At 37.8% G+C, this 17,334-nt stretch overlaps 1 protein-coding gene across 1 annotated transcript in view; it reads left to right on the top strand.

Moving 5' to 3' along the window:
- The window catches only part of ITGA1 (integrin subunit alpha 1), a 175,696-nt gene that overhangs the window by 99,998 nt on the left and 58,364 nt on the right, over positions 1–17,334 (top strand). Inside the window, exons 7-9 of the mRNA XM_003827350.7 lie at positions 1,764–1,912; positions 8,010–8,160; positions 13,865–14,030. Coding sequence (XP_003827398.1) covers positions 1,764–1,912; positions 8,010–8,160; positions 13,865–14,030 — 466 coding nt within the window. The remainder of the gene's footprint in view (positions 1–1,763; positions 1,913–8,009; positions 8,161–13,864; positions 14,031–17,334) is intronic.

Below are 17,334 nucleotides of genomic sequence, written 5' to 3'. Positions count from 1 at the left end.
AAGAATGGAGGATTTTAGATAGATGCCTTTTTACTGAGAGGAAATAGGGTGATTGAAAGAGCCCTGGGATAAGGGATACACATCTTAGACTAGACCCCCCTTCCACCACTTCACATAGGGATTGGGTGTTTTCAACTCAGTTTCCTCACTTATGAAACATTATCACATTTCTGTTATTATAATTTAAATAATTAGAGAAGAAAGTTTTAAAAAGACCATTAAATATATATCATAGTATTCTTATTTAAGCATAAGGACATAATTGCTCCAACATAACCAGTGTACTCTAGAGGGTAACTCAAAGATGATAAAAATTGCTTTAAATTTGGGCTTCTCTTATTTGTTTCTAAAAACACACCAGAATATGCTTTTAGTTTCCAAAAAGACCTAGTGTGAAAATGTACATATAAACAGACATGAAATTAAGACTAAAGCTTTCTGACATCAGTGATTTCAGCAGAGGAGCCTGGAAACCAGTTACTGAGCCTTCATGCTACTTAAGAATAAGGTTAGACTAAGAAATAGGATTTGCTCTAAAGCAAGTAACAGAGGCAACTTCACCAACAGGCAAAGTAGGCAATTGCCTTGGAAAGAAGGCAGGCTTGTTGCAAATTACCTCCCTTACCCAAGTAATGAATCACCTGGAATTCCTGAATTAAAGAGACATTCCTTTGGGCAAATGATTTTCTGAGTCTGGATTTTGAGATAGGATGGTTAAACAAAAAGTCATCTTCAGTCACAATTTTTAATGCAGATTAGTTTATTGGTTCACATCAACCTTCAAAGAGAGATGTGGAAAAAGGGTAGGAGAAATAGCCATTACTGGGGCCAGGAGGCAGGTGGGAAGAGGAAGAATATGGAGCAAGGGAAATCAAATCTGGGGGCACTTTCCCTCCTGTATTTCACTGCATGAAGTCTCTGCAGTTAGCTGCCTGTGTTATCCAATCTGTGGACTAAAGGGAATGAAAGGAGGAAGGCAGTAGGAAAGGAAGACAAAACAAGGAAAGAAGGTGGAGTTGGGAAGGGCTGATTTGGGAGAAATGAGGCTGCAGCAAGGTTAGACAAAGCTCACTGCTCAAGTGTGTAACACTGCAGGCTACATAACCTGATTATTCCTCCAGCCTCATGGTGCCCTCTTCTTTCCTCACAGCCCTGGCCATGGCTCACTGCCTTTCTTTCCATTCTTAGGGTAGATCTATCTCTTTCCCATCCTGGTCTTCTTCACATACACAGTTTCCTCTGTATGGACGCTCTGCCCTTCTAGCACTCACTCTTGAAGTCTCAGCTTCTGAGAGGCCTTCCCTGGACCCCCATTTTCAGTCTGGCCTCTAGATTATATTTGCTGATTAGGGATTTTCCCATACAGTCCTTTCCACAGTTTGCAATTGTTCAAGTATTTGAATGATCACGTGTTTAATCTCTCTCTCCTTCTAGCTTTAGAGAAGCTCCATGAAGGCAGAGACCATATCAGTGTATTTCATATTCTACCCACCAAGGCCTACCAGAGTCACTCTGTAAAATCTGTTGAATTAGATAAACCAATCGTTTGAGAAGTTTAGTAACAGCATGTTTGCTTTTGTTCTTTGGACTACGAACAGTCACAGAATGGCTATGTTTATTACTGTCAAAATAGAAGCATTTGTGTACTGATAGGTTTGCAAACTCATCTGAAATGTATTATATCTGATTCACATGGTTAGCCTGAAGAAATCTGAACAGGAAATTTGGATTGACGTATAACTCACAGTGGCTTGGTATTTCAGGTTGGAATTGTACAGTATGGAGAAAACGTGACCCATGAGTTCAACCTCAATAAGTATTCTTCCACCGAAGAGGTACTTGTTGCAGCAAAGAAAATAGTCCAGAGAGGTGGCCGCCAGACTATGACAGCTCTTGGAATAGACACAGCAAGGTATATGGATAAAAAAATAAACTAAAGTAAAAGACTGCAAAAATAACTGCTCATGATTTAGCCTTTTGGCATATCAATTGAAAGTTTAATATGACAATATTTAAAGGCATTTTGTTTAAAATGAGATTCAGAATATTAAATAATGGTTACAAGATCAGATGTTTGTATAACACAATCTCACCATCCTTCTTATCCTTCTCTTATTACAAGGGTTTAATTGATAGAGAATCCATTTTAAAATATCACTGCATCTATATTTTCATGTTCTTTGGTACTAAGACAATATTAGTTAATATTTGTTTCATTTATTTTTTGTTTTCCACTTCTAAGAGTCTCAATCTAAAAGAATGGATTAAAAATAGGTCTACCTCTACTCAATATATATTTATATTCTAGAATGTCCATGTATTTTCAGTACTTGATTTACCGTTATCGAAGCTACGAGATAAGAGGTGTTAAGGCGCCAAATTAAATATTGTCTATTTGAAATCATTTTTAGTGCAAAGTTTGAAAGGAATGGAAAGGATATTATCATTTGTAATCCTCTCTTTCTCCTTTTTTACTTTCTTTAGATTCTCCCCAATTTACAACCCTTCCTTTCTTCCATCTGCAGTTTTCTTTATGGTGAACACATAACTCAGTCTGTGGTTGAATTTCATTTTATAAGAACGAATGGAATTGTCCTCTCTTACAAATGTAGAACACTTTATTTCCTGTGTGTTCTCTTATCTCATTCATTAAACTAGCAAACTTCTGAACAAATTCAAAACAATACAAAAATCACAGGAAATGTAATAAGTAGTTTGATTAATGTTAAGAATCCTTCTGTTAAATGTCTTCAACTTCTGAACTCTTGCCTTAGGTGGAAAGCTAATTACCCATGCTCTCACTTCATCTGCCTGCTAAGATGACTGTTTTAAGGAGGTTAAAAAAGTTAATAATGATCCCGCAAAGAATGGATTGGATATTCAAAATTTTATAATTTCATGTACAGTTTTTGCCTCATGAATGTTAGAAAATCATCTGGCTCTAGTTATATGGGGCCCAAGAGAAAATAACCACAAACAGATGGAGGTAATTGGACATTTACCCACCTATTGGATCACCTATTGGATCACCAATTTGTATACACAAAGAGTGCACATGTTTAGGTGTACCGAATGCACCGCCATTCAATAATCAATTAAATGTGACTGCACATTCGAAGTAAGTCAAAGTGTTCTTTGAAACCTCTGAGCCTGTAGGGAGCTGTACGTTTTCCAAAGGCAACCATTTAAGAATGAATATTCATCTCTGAAAACTAACTGAAGAAATATTCTGGCTGCTTTTGCTTCTGCGTAAATACTGCTCTAAATACCATGTCCCTATATGTTTTTTGCCTCTGTGTTTCACAAAGGGTATAGCTGTGGGACACAGAGTTTATTGAATTTTGATTATACATTAAAATTCTGTAGTGATAGTACCAAGTATTTTTCTCCTACATTAATTACCTTTTCATGTTTAAGCACATTTTAGTTGTTTTTTATTCCTTTCAGGCAGAAGTTGCAAACAATATTTTTAATATTTTTAGAATTCTTTACCTTCATTTTCAGTAAATCCCAGTTCAAATTTGTGTGTGTGTGTGTTCCCTTCTTCCTATCCCAAATTTTTACTTTTGTCAATAAACTTACAGTATTTAATCATGAGGCCTGGATTCTCCTGTCTCGAAGAAAGGGACACTCTTGATATATTTTAATTTTTTAAAGCATGTAAGAAAGTCAATGCTTAGTGCCAAGAAAGGACACTGGATACTGGTACTTTGAGGACAATGACAATTTTTTAAGGAATGTAGTTGAAACAGAAAAGGTGTACTCAGGAGTTCTGTCAATGTCTAATCTTCCATTATTACATAAAGCCAGCCCTGATTTTAGAAGAGCCACATTTTATTTATGAAAGGCCTTTTAATCATCTCCTTCAGCTGATGTTCATTCAATTCATTTGTAACCCTGATATTTAAGAGAATTACAAAGTTTTAGTGATCTAAGGAATTTGAATTTCAAAAGTGATTGAATCTCATATGATATTCGCATACAAAGATCTGTTAAAGACTAACATGTAACATGTTTTCACCTTTGTTTGTATACTTTAAAAAGTCAGAAAATCGGCTGGGTGCAGTGGCTCATGCCTGTAATCCCAGCACTTTGGGAGTCTGAGGTGGCTGGATCACCTGAGGTCAGGAGTTCGAGAGCAGCCTGGCCAACATGGTGAAACCCCATCTCTACTAAAAATACAAAAAAAATTAGCCGGCCGGGCGTGGTGGCTCACGCCTGTAATCCCAGCACTTTGGGAGGCCGAGGCGGGCGGATCACGAGGTCAGGAGATCGAGACCATCCTGGCTAACACGGTGAAACCCCGTCTCTACTAAAAATACAAAAAATTAGCCGGGCGTGGTAGCAGGCGCCTGTAGTCCCAGCTACTCCGGAGGCTGAGGCAGGAGAATGGCGTGAACCCGGGAGGCGGAGCTTGCAGTGAGCCGAGATCGCGCCACTGCACTCCAGCCTGGGCGACAGAGCGAGACTCCGTCTCAAAAAAAAAAAAAAAAAAAAAAAAAATTAGCCAGGCGTGGTGGCGTGTGCCTGTAATCCCAGCTACTCAGGAGGCTGAGGCAGGAGAAGCGCCTGAACCCAGGAGGCAGAGGTTGCAGTGAGCGAAGATCGCGCCACTGCACTCCAGCCTGGGCAACAAGAGCAAAACTCTGCCTTAAAAAAAAAAAAAAAAAGCAAGAAAATCTACTTGTATAGTATGTTAAAAATTATTCATGATATTTGTTAAAGATTGTAAGGAAGACATCACTCAAGAGGAACCTTTACGATGAAGGTATTGCAGTAAGGAAGAGAGATGGGGCTCAGCTTTGACTACAGTGAGGACAAGTGGGCATTTATAGTCAAGGAACAGGGCAGGGATTGGCAGTAACATCAAGGCTGGGGGATTCTTGCTAGACTGGCTCAACAGGATTATTGCTGAAGGCAGATAAATAGTAGGAAAAATAAACTGTTTTTCTCTTTCTATATTCTAAACACTTGACATGTCACTTCTGATGCCAGATGTGTGGGATTTTTCCCACATTGACCAGTTATCTGACATCAGCTGGGTGTTCTAGAATTCAATTCAGTTCTGACACCAACTAGAGTTTATGCAAACCTCCCACAGATTAAGGACTCAGTCCTTCAAGAATTCATTCCAATTTAGAGCCAGTAGGTTTCCAGGTACCCACAATTTGTCCAATGTGGCTACAAATTAGACCCCCTACTTGGGTTTGATTATATGCTAGAGTGGATCACAGAACTCAGTAAAGTATCTTACTTACTATTATTAGTTTATTATAAAAGGATACAACTCAGGAACAGCAAGAGATAGGTAGTGCAAGCTATGAGGGAAAGGTGTCAGAGCTGCCATTCCCTCTCATGGTGTACCTCCTTCCACCTGTTCAGCAACCTGGAAACTTTCTGAACCCCATAGTTCAGAAAGTTTTACAGAGGCTTGATCACAGGCATGATTGATTATCAACTGATTCTCTAGCCCCTCACTCTTTCCTGGAGAATGAGAGCTGGGGCTGAACGTTTCAAGCTTCTGATCATGGCCTGGTCCTTCTAGTGATCAGCTCCCATTTATGAGCCCACCAAGAGTTATTTCATTAGAACAAAAATACTCCTATCACCTAGGAAATTCAACAGATTAGAATACCTATGTCAGAAACCCAGGTTAAAGACCATATATTAGAACAAAAGATACACCTCTCACCAGTATTGCTCAGGAAGTTACGAGAGTTTTAGGAGTTCTGCACCAGAAACCAGAGGCAGAGACCAAATATATATTTATTATTTGTTAAAGGAAAATTTTAGACAAATTAAATTTGACAGAGTTTATTTGAGCAAAGAATGATTCATGAATCAGGCAGCAGTCAGAACCATAAGAAGTTCAGAAAGATCCATTTTAGCAGTGTGAGCAATGGGCTTTTATGGGCTGAATGCAAAATCAAATTAAAGAAATGACTTGATTGGCTATAGCTAGGCATTTACCTTATTTGGGTATGATCTGGTGGAAAGTTAGAGGTTACTTGCCAGGTTCTGATTGGTAAAGTCTCTAGTTAGAAGTTAGTTGCAGTTTCTAATTGGTAATGTTTAAGTTTTGTTTTACTGTTTACATTGAATTGGACTTTGGTTTGCTTATATAGGAACATACGGCACTGGAGCTGTCTCAGCCTAATTGCCTATAAATTCAATTCTTTTAAAAGATAATATCACGGAACACCATAATCAGATTTAGAGGGTGGGGAATGAGGAATTTGATCAGATACCAAGGATGAGGGATTTCCACTAAATTGATTAAGCCAGATTCTTGCTTAAACTGGACTAAGTGGGTAAAGAACACAGCCCAGAGTCAGAGTCCAGTCTAGAAGAAGATGTAAAGGAGCCTGACTCGCTTTTGGTCAAGGAGAGGGTCTTTGTGAAGTATAGAGGGCAGAGAGACTCAAAGAAAGTAAAAAATTAGTACAACTATATCCTGTATATCCACCACTCAGAACTGACAGTTGTCAACATCTTGTCATATTTGCTTCAAGTCCTTTGAAAGGAAAAGTCATCATATAGAATCCTTTTCCCCATTTCACCAGAATCCTCTCTTCCTGCTTAAAGATATCAGTTATGGTATATTTAGTGTGTATCTGTTGTGCAAACTCTTTGGAATGTTAGCTTAAGACAGGCATTTCCTTGGCAAATCTATCCCAAATGGCAGCTGTTTGTCTGTACAACCAAATATCTAAATGGACCATTCAGTACAATGATCGCTGTACTTTGTACCAAAATCCTAGAACTATATGAAGTCCTTTCATTACTTTAGTCCTAAATAAAATATACTCATCTCTTCCAAGACTCCAGAGAGAAAAGGTTTGAGTAAAAGGAAATAAAGGGGGAGGGGAGAAGTGTGTATATATATTTATATAGAATACATACAAAACAAAAATTTTCCATTTCCCTGTCTTCTGTTTCTTTCCATAAGTGCTGTTCAATTAAATTGAAATTCGGTTTTTTGTTTTGTTTTGTTTTTGAGACGGTGTCTCGCTCTGTCGCCCAGGCTGGAGTGCAGTGGCCCGATCTTGGCTCACTGCAAGCTCCGCCTCCCGGGTTCACGCCATTCTCCTGCCTCAGCCTCCGGAGTAGCTGGGACTACAGGCGCCCGCCACCGCACCCGGCTCATTTTTTGTATTTTAGTAGAGACGGGGTTTCACCTTCTTAGCCAGGATAGTCTCGATCTCCTGACCTCGTGATCTGCCCGCCTCGGCCTCCCTGAAATTCGGGGTTTTTTTGCAGTTAGGTTATAGCATTTTCCCCTCCTCTCCATTGCCATCTTCTCCCATCCTGCTCTCAGCAGCCTGTGTGCTAACACATAGTTCAAGCCAAATGTTTTGTAACTCCTTCAACTACTTTTTGCTCCCTAAAACCCAACTGACTACTCCATGGACTCAAGACCATCACCATCTGCAGTCTATTACTCCCATGTGAAAGACTGCAGATGTCCCTATCCCCAGGACACTCTCAAGCACTCACAGCCCCACTAATACTCTGTTCTCTCTCATCTCTCCTCCCCAGATTAGAGGATTTTCGAGCCATTCTACAAATGTCAGAGTAGCTGTGGGGGAAGCAAAGTCTCAAGCAAAAGTTTCTGCTAGACGCAGAAGAAAAGAGGCCTGTTTTAAGGGGTGTTTACAGAGAAAGGAGCACCTGGCGGACTGTTTACAGATCTGGCCTTCTCTGACCATGATGTATGCCTCAGTCACACCCTCCCTTTGAAATTTCCAAAGAATGAAATACTGCTGCCTTTTTATATATAAGATGTGTGGTGATTAGCAAAATGGAGACCTCTCCATCATCTGAAATAAATCTAAAACTATTACAAACAAGGCTCATTATACCTCCCAACTTGAATGATGGGCATTGATGCTAATTTTGGAGGGAAGCACCAGGCTACCTAGAGTAGTCAGTGTTTTTGTTTAGTTTTTTACTTTGTCTATTGTAAAGTGGTGTCTTATCAACCTCTCTTTTGTTTGTGATTACTTTAGAAAGGAGGCATTCACGGAAGCCCGGGGTGCCCGAAGAGGAGTTAAAAAAGTCATGGTTATTGTGACAGATGGAGAGTCTCATGACAATCATCGACTGAAGAAGGTCATCCAAGACTGTGAAGATGAAAACATTCAACGGTTTTCCATAGCTGTAAGTGTGTTGCTAGAGATATTTTCAAACTCTTAGGTGTAGAGAAGAGCTGTGTGCATATTGGGTAATTTTATGAAAGTCACACAAACCAGGTTGGAAAAGAGAAAGGTCTCCATTTGAAGGTAAGCCCTGTGAGGACAGACTTGGATCTTGCTCCCTCTGGGTCCTTAGTACCCGGCACAATGCCAGGCCAAACAGACACTCAACAAACAATCATTGGAAGGAAGGAAGGAAGAAAATAAGGAAACATGCAAAGAGGAAGAAGGAAGCAAAAACATAAGAAGGAAGGAAGGGTGAGAAAAAGGGGACTGAAAAAAAGAAGAGGAAAAGAAGAGGAGGAAAGGAAGGGAAGAGGGTGGGAAGGTGGGAAAAATGCCTTTGCCTTTAAATAAGAGAGAGGATTTGTTCAATATAACAAGAGCAGTGGCCATTGGGCTTCCCTTCCCCATCTGAGCAATTTTCGACTATCTTTTTCATTAATTATCTTCCCCCATCACTTAGCTAAAGTGGGGGAAAGTGCCAGTTGTCTCTGTTTAAATATTAACAACTTCTGACGTTTGACACTTGCTTTTCAGCGAAGTAGACAGGAATTGAATTTTTGTTTTCTGATGCAATTTATAAGCTCCTGGTATAGACATTTCTACCTAAAATGTAGACATTCTAGTGGGGAACAAGTTCTGAAATAAAAAGTTACCCAAATGGTATGCCAATTACTTCAGAGCTAGCTCTAGTTTTAACAGTGTGCTTCTTCAAAGCAGCTTGAAGTTCTTCTCAGACATTAGTGCGTTACTCCTGTAACCTCATTATTCCTGTAGCTTCATGGAACAGCAGGTGAGGGAGCTGAGAAAGAGGCAAGGGCACCCAGTGACTTGGGTGGTCCCAGAGGACAGGGGCAGAGTGGCTTAAGGTCCTCTGATGAGACGTGTGGTATTTCCTCTGGGATGGTCACTGATACTCCCCAGGGAAAAGGATGAGGGCCTTACTGAAGCAAAAGAAAAGAATTGGGAATAAATCTGCCACTGCCTTCTCTCTAGTAAGGAACATTCGAAAGCCACTGCACTGCCTTCAAGACTCACTTTCTCACATTAACATTGAGTGTACGTTATAGTATTTCAGTTGTTGCTCTAAACTACTATCCTTTTTTTTTTTTTAAATGGAGTCTCGCTCTGTCACCCAGGCTGGAGTGAAGTGGCGCGATCTCGGCTCACTGCAACCTCCACCTCCCAGGATCAAGCAATTCTCCTGCCTCAGCCTCCCAAGTAGCTGGGACCACAGGCGCACACCACCACACTTGGCTAATTTTTATATTTTTAGTAGAGATGGGGTTTCACCATGTTGGTCGGGCCGGTCTTGAACTACTGACCTCAGGGGATCCACCTGCCTTGACCTCCCAAAGTGCTGGGATTACAGGCATGAGCCACCGCGCCCAGCCCACTATCCATTTAATGATACAAATAAACAAGTCTTTCATAGATTATAAACAGCAGCACTTTAAACAGTAATTTTAGTTCTTTTCTAACTTTCTATAAGTGAAAAATCTGTATCCTTCTTAATCAAAATATCAGTTTTTTAATCTACCATTCTAAATCTAACTTTAAAAAACTACATGTAGATGTGCAGTGGGGGTGAGCTACTCAGGTGGGTAGGGGGAGCCTCGGACCTGGAGGAAAGGGGTGGGGGCAGCCCTCAAGCCCATTGCCCTTGTGCCCACTATCCTCCCAGGCCACAGTGCAGAACCACGGTCGGAAGGGTGCTTGAGGTCTGTTTTGTAACAGGACTTTGAAGCCAGCACCATGGAGCTCTTTGTTTTTAATGATGCCAGACAAGGCTATTATTGGAAAAAGAAATGTGAAGCCAAAAAATTACTGTACCTTCATGGTCACTGGAGGCCAAGACTCTCCCTCTTCTTAGAGGATTTGGATATTCTTAAAAAAAAAAAAAATCAAGCAATAGCAAAGGGCTCAGTGTCTTTCCTTTATTTTTTGGATTCCAGGAGCATAGCCTTGAATTAATCCTGATCCTTGCTTCGTTCAGGCCAAATTGTAATCATTTGTTGAAACAAACTTTATTTGTTTCTCTGTTTAGAACTATATCTGTGTATTTATTTTAATAATATTATAAGCATCCATGGACCTACCACCCAAATCGAGAGCTAGCTCTCTTTTTTGATAACTACATCTGAGCACATTTACCACCTGCCTTCCTCCACCTGGGTAACCATCAGTCCACTTTCTACATTCCTCAACCCTTGCTCTACTTTTCAAAATAATATTTAGGCACCCATACATATCCAAAAAATAAATTTTAAGAATATTTCATTGTTTTTAACATTTTAAAAAGAGTGTAATGCTGTATATAATATTTTGGAACTTTTAAAACTTAATGCTATATTAAGATTCATCCATAATGTTGCATATCCATATAGTTCATTCTGTTTTTAAAAATTGAAGTGATATTTACAATACAGTGAAATGCAAGGTTTCAGTGTGAAAAGTGTGCACGAAGTGAACAATTTGGTGAGTTTTGACAATTACGTGCACCCACATAAGACTTAATCAAGATATAGAGCAATTTCATCACTCCCAGAAAGTTTCCTGTGCTTTCTTTTTTAAAATGTATTTTTAATTTTTATAGATACACGATAGCTGTACATATTTACCTGGTACATGTGATATTTTGATACAGGCATACAGTGGCTAATGATCAAATCTGGGCAATTGGAATATCCATCACCTCAGACACTTATTCATTTCTTTGTGTTGGGAATATTCCAAGTCTTCTCCTGTAGCTATTTTGAAATATACAATATGTTTACTGTAGTTGTCCTATAGTGCTACTGAACACTAGCTCTTATTCCTTCCATCTAATTATAGTTTTAAATCCATTGACTAACCCCTCTTCATCCCTGCTCTTCCCCACTACTCTTTCCAGCCTTTGATAACCACCATTCTATTCAGTACGTCTATGAGATCCACATTTTCAGCTCCCACATTTGAGTGAGAACGTAGTGATGTTTGTCCTTCAGTGCTTGGCTTATTTCATTTAATATAATGTTCTTCAGTTCCACCCATGTTGCTGCAAATGACAAAGTTTTGTTCTTTTTAATGGATAAATAATATTCTGTTGTGAAGATATACCATGTTTTTTTAAATCCTTTCATCCATTGATCCATACTTAAGGTTAATTCTATATCTTGTCTATTGTAAACAGTGCTGCAATAAACAGGGGAGTGCAGATATTTCTTCAATATACTGATTTCCTTTCTTTGGGATATATACCCAGCAATGTTTTTTTTTCTTTTTTTTTTTCATTTTAAATACACACCTCCTGTAGTAACCACTGATGTGACATACCACCATAGCTCACTTAGATTGCTAATTCTTGAATTTCAAATAAATAAAACTGCATAGTATGTACTGTGTGTTTAGCTTTTCACTCAACGTAATTATTGCTTGTGATATTTTGTGTACTGGGGATTCATTTTTTGTTATTGTTATCTATTTTATAGACCACAATTTGTACTCTACTGTTTATAGACATTTTGCTTGTGTCCAGTTTGAGTTATTGTTATAAATGTATCATGAACACTAAAAAAATAAAAATAAAAACCAAAGTGATAATCTTCAGGTAACACTTGCAACTATGGTAAAAACTAATTTTTTTATTTATTACAGAAGTGATTTTTTATTATAAAGTTTTAAAAAAAATTGAAGCAAATATAAGGAAACACCTAGTGTCCTAATATACAGAAATAAAAAATAATATATTATGATACACATTTTTTCACATTTTTTATGCCCATGTACTTATGTGATTTAAAAAATAGAATTAGGTCATATCTACATATTGGGGATTTTAAAATTTTTTTGCATGTTAAATTTTACATATTGTTTTAAAAATGTTTTCATTATCTTGAACATTTTTATATTAAAAACAGTTTTAACATAAAAAATTTTTACATTAAAAACTAATTTTTTTAGGCAGAAAAAGTACAAACCTTAACAAAGCTAATTAGTTGGACTTCATCAAAATGTAAAACTTCTACTCTTCAGATGACACTGTTGAGAATATGAAAAGACAATCTACAGACGGGAAGAAAACATCTGCAAAACACATAAAGGACTTGCATCCAGACTATATACAGAACTCTTACAACACATTTAAGGGAAAATAAACATCTCATTTTCTTTTAATGGGAAAAAGATTTGAACAGACACTAACTACACCGAGGAAGAAATACTATAGCAAATAATTGTATGAAAGAGTCTCAACATCATTAGTCATTAGAGAAATGCAAATTAAATAAGACACCACTATATGCTAACACAATTGCTAAAACTAACAAGTGAACAAAAAAAACTGACAATAACAAGTATTGACAAGCATGCAAAGCAGCTGGATCTCTTAGACATTTCTGATGGGAATAGTAAAATGGCAAAATGGGACGATTACTGTGGAAAGCAGTTTGGCAGTTTCTTAAAAAGTTAATCATTCACTTATTGTATGACCCAGCACTTTCATTCCTAGTTCTTTACTCAAGAGAAAAGAAAATATATGTCTATTACAAAGACCTACATGTGAATATTTACAGCAGCATTATTCATAATATGTTGAAGCTGCAAACAACTCAAATGTTCTCATTAAGTAAATTGTGGTGCATCCATACAATGGAATGCTACTCTGCAATAGAAAGGACCCAACTACTGCTACATGCAGCAACATGGATGACTCTGAAAAGCATTGTACAAAGTCACAGAAGCCAGACACAAATGGCTACATACTATATGATTCCTTAAATCTGACATTCTGGAAAAATCAAATCTATAAGGACAGATTATTTATCGGTGGTTGCCAGGGTTGAACAAGGGGAGGAAGGGATTGACTATAGGGGCAGGAGGGAACTTTTTGGGGTGATGTAAATATTCTACACCTTGATGTGGCAGTAACACAACTATATTGGTTTGTCACACTCATAGAATTGTACATCTAAACAGGGTGAATTTTACTGTATATAATTTATTGCAATAAACCTTACCTTAAAAAAAAACTAAATGTTTGAGAAAACCTGCTTGGACATCTAAATAATTATAGTTAACAATCATATATAACTCCTGCTTCTCTCTCCTCTTCATAAAAAAGAATGCCCCTGTCTCCAGCATTTGGTTTCAAACAAGAATATCTCAATTGTTTATTTTCTAGATTGCCAATTTAGATTACCACTTAGTCCAGTATGTGTTTAAAATATATATGTGCTGGACTGTGCCTTGGTAATAGTTTCAGGAAGAATTGCTCATTCAAAAGCAGGCAACTCACTTGCTGATTGCCTTTGCCAGCAGATAATGACATCACTAGCTGGAATAATATCAAAGACATTCAGAAACTATGAATATAACGTTACTTTTGAACTGTCAGATTTTAAAAATACAGCTGTTAGTAACAGGGACACAGAGTACAAGAGGAGAAATTTTCACAGACATACAAAATTGCCCTTTATATTTTTCTACACCAATTGTGGTGTTTATATAACAGTTAATATTAGGGAGTCTACAAATTTTGAAAATCACTCTTCCATAAATATGAAAGTACATAAAAATTCCATTATGCTAAAGTACTCTACACTGTTGTTTACTGACAAAATGCTTGAGATCCTTTATTTAACACATAGAATTTAAAATATATTCTTGCTGTTTCTGTTGTGTCTTAGATTCTTGGCAGCTATAACCGAGGAAATTTAAGCACTGAAAAATTTGTGGAGGAAATAAAATCAATTGCAAGTGAACCCACTGAAAAGCATTTCTTCAACGTCTCTGATGAATTGGCTCTAGTCACCATTGTTAAAACTCTGGGAGAAAGAATATTTGCCCTGGAAGGTATGTCTATTTATCTTATTGCTGCATGTTCTCTCTGCAATTCAAAATCAGTATAATGGGATTTTTGTATTTATTCCTAATACATCAGTAATACTTTTTTTTTTTTACTGTGTACAATATCTAGCATGGAACAATGCTCTTTTATATAAATCTGTCATTGAGATGGCTGTTTCTCACAACACTGTGTCTGCTAGAGACTCTCTTTGTAAGGGCATGGTAGGGCAGTGCTGATGGGACAGCCGATGAAGACAATGGTCAATGTAGATGTGCCAGGACAAAAATGTTTCCATGTGCTTTGTTCCTTTTCTGTTACATAGATTTGGAAAATGAGGGTACTACCTCTGGTTTGGGTTTTTTTTTGTTTGTTTGTTTCTTCATTTCATATTGAGCTACTACAAGAGTGCTCTTATGCAATAACTTCTTTGTTCATTTATTTTCTCTGTATTTTGCTCCTTGCCCATTTTAAAGGTCTTCATGGAAATTTGCCTTAAAATCCATGGCAATGAAACATTGTTTCACTGTATTTGTCTAAATCATGTTACTTCTTTGCAGATTTTTCCTTGAGTTTTCAATGGGGACTGGCTGTTGAGGATAACGAGTAATGGCATTCCCTATTCTGCCTTAGGTAGAGGATGTCAAGTAGCTAATTACTTTGGAACTAGATCTTTCCTAAAAAACAACAAAAAAAAAGTCTTCAGAATTGTTATGCCAGGCAAACTGGCAAAGCTTCTTTCTTCACATTCTTTGATGATCTCTAGTCTCAGGGAACATGCACCTTTTCTCCAACTAGGGAGAGAAACCACCAGAGAATTCTTTTCCCCTTAGGCTACACCCAAATCCAGTTGACCCTGTCCTTGTGAGGACACACTGAAAGACTGTTGTTTCTACATCTTAAAAATAGAAATTTAAAAGCACCTTCTCAGTTTCCCTGATATGATTGATAATAGGAAACAGAAAGACAAAATGGGAATGAGACATAACTGAAAAAAAGTAGACCATTTTGATTGAGTGTCAAGGGGCTGGGAAAATGCAGAAAAATTAGAATATGAAAATGTATAGAAAGGAAAGAAAATTATTTAGAGTTATGGCTTTCAAACTTTTTCTGAGTGTGACTCACGATAATAACTACATTTTGCTTTTTGACCCAGTGCACATAAATATATACATATAAAAATAAGGCAAGGTTTCACAAGATAATTCTTATTACATGTGATGCACTGTGATGGCTTCTCATCAATTCCATTCTACCCTAATCTCTTTCAATGAAAAAAAAATGCTGGCTATACTCAGTCTGTTGATTTCATGACTGGGTCACAATCCGTACTTAGAACATTTGATTTAGAGGTGATAGGAATCTACAGCCCAGCCAGACTGAATTTCTGTGCCTCCCTTTTCCCCTGGCCTCTTTCCACTGTGCCTTTAGAAACAGAACACTCTAATTGTTTATGAGTCTGGAGTCCCAGCTGCTTCTGAAGAACTCAGCTGTCTTGTGCTCTGTGTACAAGTCATTTTTAAGTGGCTTTGGTCTCTCAACAGCTCTCCCGGTGTCATTTACCAATAAACCAGATTATGAGCTTGGCTGGCCTTAAGGAAAATACATAAGGTCTTCAAACTAATTGTGTACTTTTAATTTTTAATAACATGGGCTAAGATATGATAGAAACAATCTGTAAAAATAATTTAAAAGAAAAGTTACATAGTTACATTTGATAGTTCAACAGAATATAGTGTCATTTCTAAATCTCCTTTTAAGTAAGCAAGTAACCTAAGACTGGCAAAAATGAAGCCCACTTCAGCTAGGGGAGGGGGAGATCAATTGCCTGAAATGACATTTCAGATTGTTTCTAACCTAACTACACCATGGATTAAAGGTGACAGGTTGAAGAGCCCAAACACTCCAAGAAGTCTCTATATTTAAATATGACATCATTTTATAAGGAACTTTACAGATTACAAATGTCTTCTATATCATCTTTGTTGCTACACTACACCAAAAGCAGTGTTTTGACTAGACTATTTCTTATTTTTTTCATGAGATATTTAAAAAGGCTTTATTTCTTTGTTGCTCGGGAAATCTCCATTTCCTGTCAACATGTATCTTAAGATGACAAATAGCTGTGATTATGAAATTTCTGTTTGCCAAGGACAGTGCCATCTATTGAGGCAAGTATGCCAAGGACTTGCTTAGTACATCAGAAAATGGTCTACTGTCTCCATTTCCCGTTGAGCACTGGGAGAAAATGCCAACATTTCTAACCAGAGGCTGCACAGTGGTTAGAGTGGCTGGTCCAAACACCCATGAACAGTCCAGGGAGGAGTTTGAAGCAAGAAGCCCAGGAGAATATAGTGGTCTATTACCATGATGCCACTGCAGCAGGAAGAACATCACATAGCGTCCTTCTGTCTGTTCTCAGCTGAAGGCAGAATAGCGGCAGGGCAGGTGCTGAAAATAATGCAGGTTTCCGTTGCTGCATTCTTATTGATCTTGCAGATAAGTGAGAAAACACCTGAAAGCATTGTGGACTGAAAATACATGTTTAAATTAAAGTTAAAGTGCATCTCAGTCATTTAAATTACAGGGCAATTCACACAAGAGATTAAAATGATATATTTGAATTCTTCATTGCCCCGTCTAATCTAGTCCTACAAAGGTAATTACTGATGTATTTGTTCACAATTTTATCCATGTAAATAACTAACAAATAGTTACATTCACAAATTTGACTATTCTCTTGCCTCAACAAAAGGGCAGACTGACTTTCTTAAGTGCTATTTTTAACTTATCTGCAAGGCCAAATAAATCAGTAACCCCTAGTGCAAGCAAATAAATCAACATTCCATCAATTCCCTCAGGAAATTGTGGCTTTGGGTTTGTGAATATTTTGAGAATAATTTGAGAGTAGCAGACTGCCATGGAATGCTCTGAATTATCTCTGCATTTCAGTAAAGAGCTTCAAAATGGGTACAGGATCTTTTAAAAATGTATGATTGAATGGCATGTGGGCAGCCCTGTCACAAAGACCCCTCCGGATCTGTGAGTGATACTTACCACCAGTAATTAGAGCAAATAAATGCATACTAAAATACCTAAACCCTTTATCACACAATGAAATTCTGACAGGATCTATGGCCTGAATATGGGTGGCACTGATGGAGTTGAGGAACCTCTTTAAATATGTGAATGAAATTTTTTTCAGTCCCATAACATATTAAGGGAGTTTAGCCTAAAGGCTCAGCAGGGTTCCCAAGGCATGAATTTGGACAGGAATTTCCTACTGTAGTACATCCAACTTGAGCCATGTGG

This window comes from Pan paniscus, chromosome 4 (genome assembly GCF_029289425.2).
Source record: "Pan paniscus chromosome 4, NHGRI_mPanPan1-v2.0_pri, whole genome shotgun sequence".
NCBI classification, from domain to species: domain Eukaryota; kingdom Metazoa; phylum Chordata; class Mammalia; order Primates; family Hominidae; genus Pan; species Pan paniscus.
Note: the sequence above shows the minus strand (reverse complement) of the source record. Positions and strands in the feature narration are given on the sequence as shown.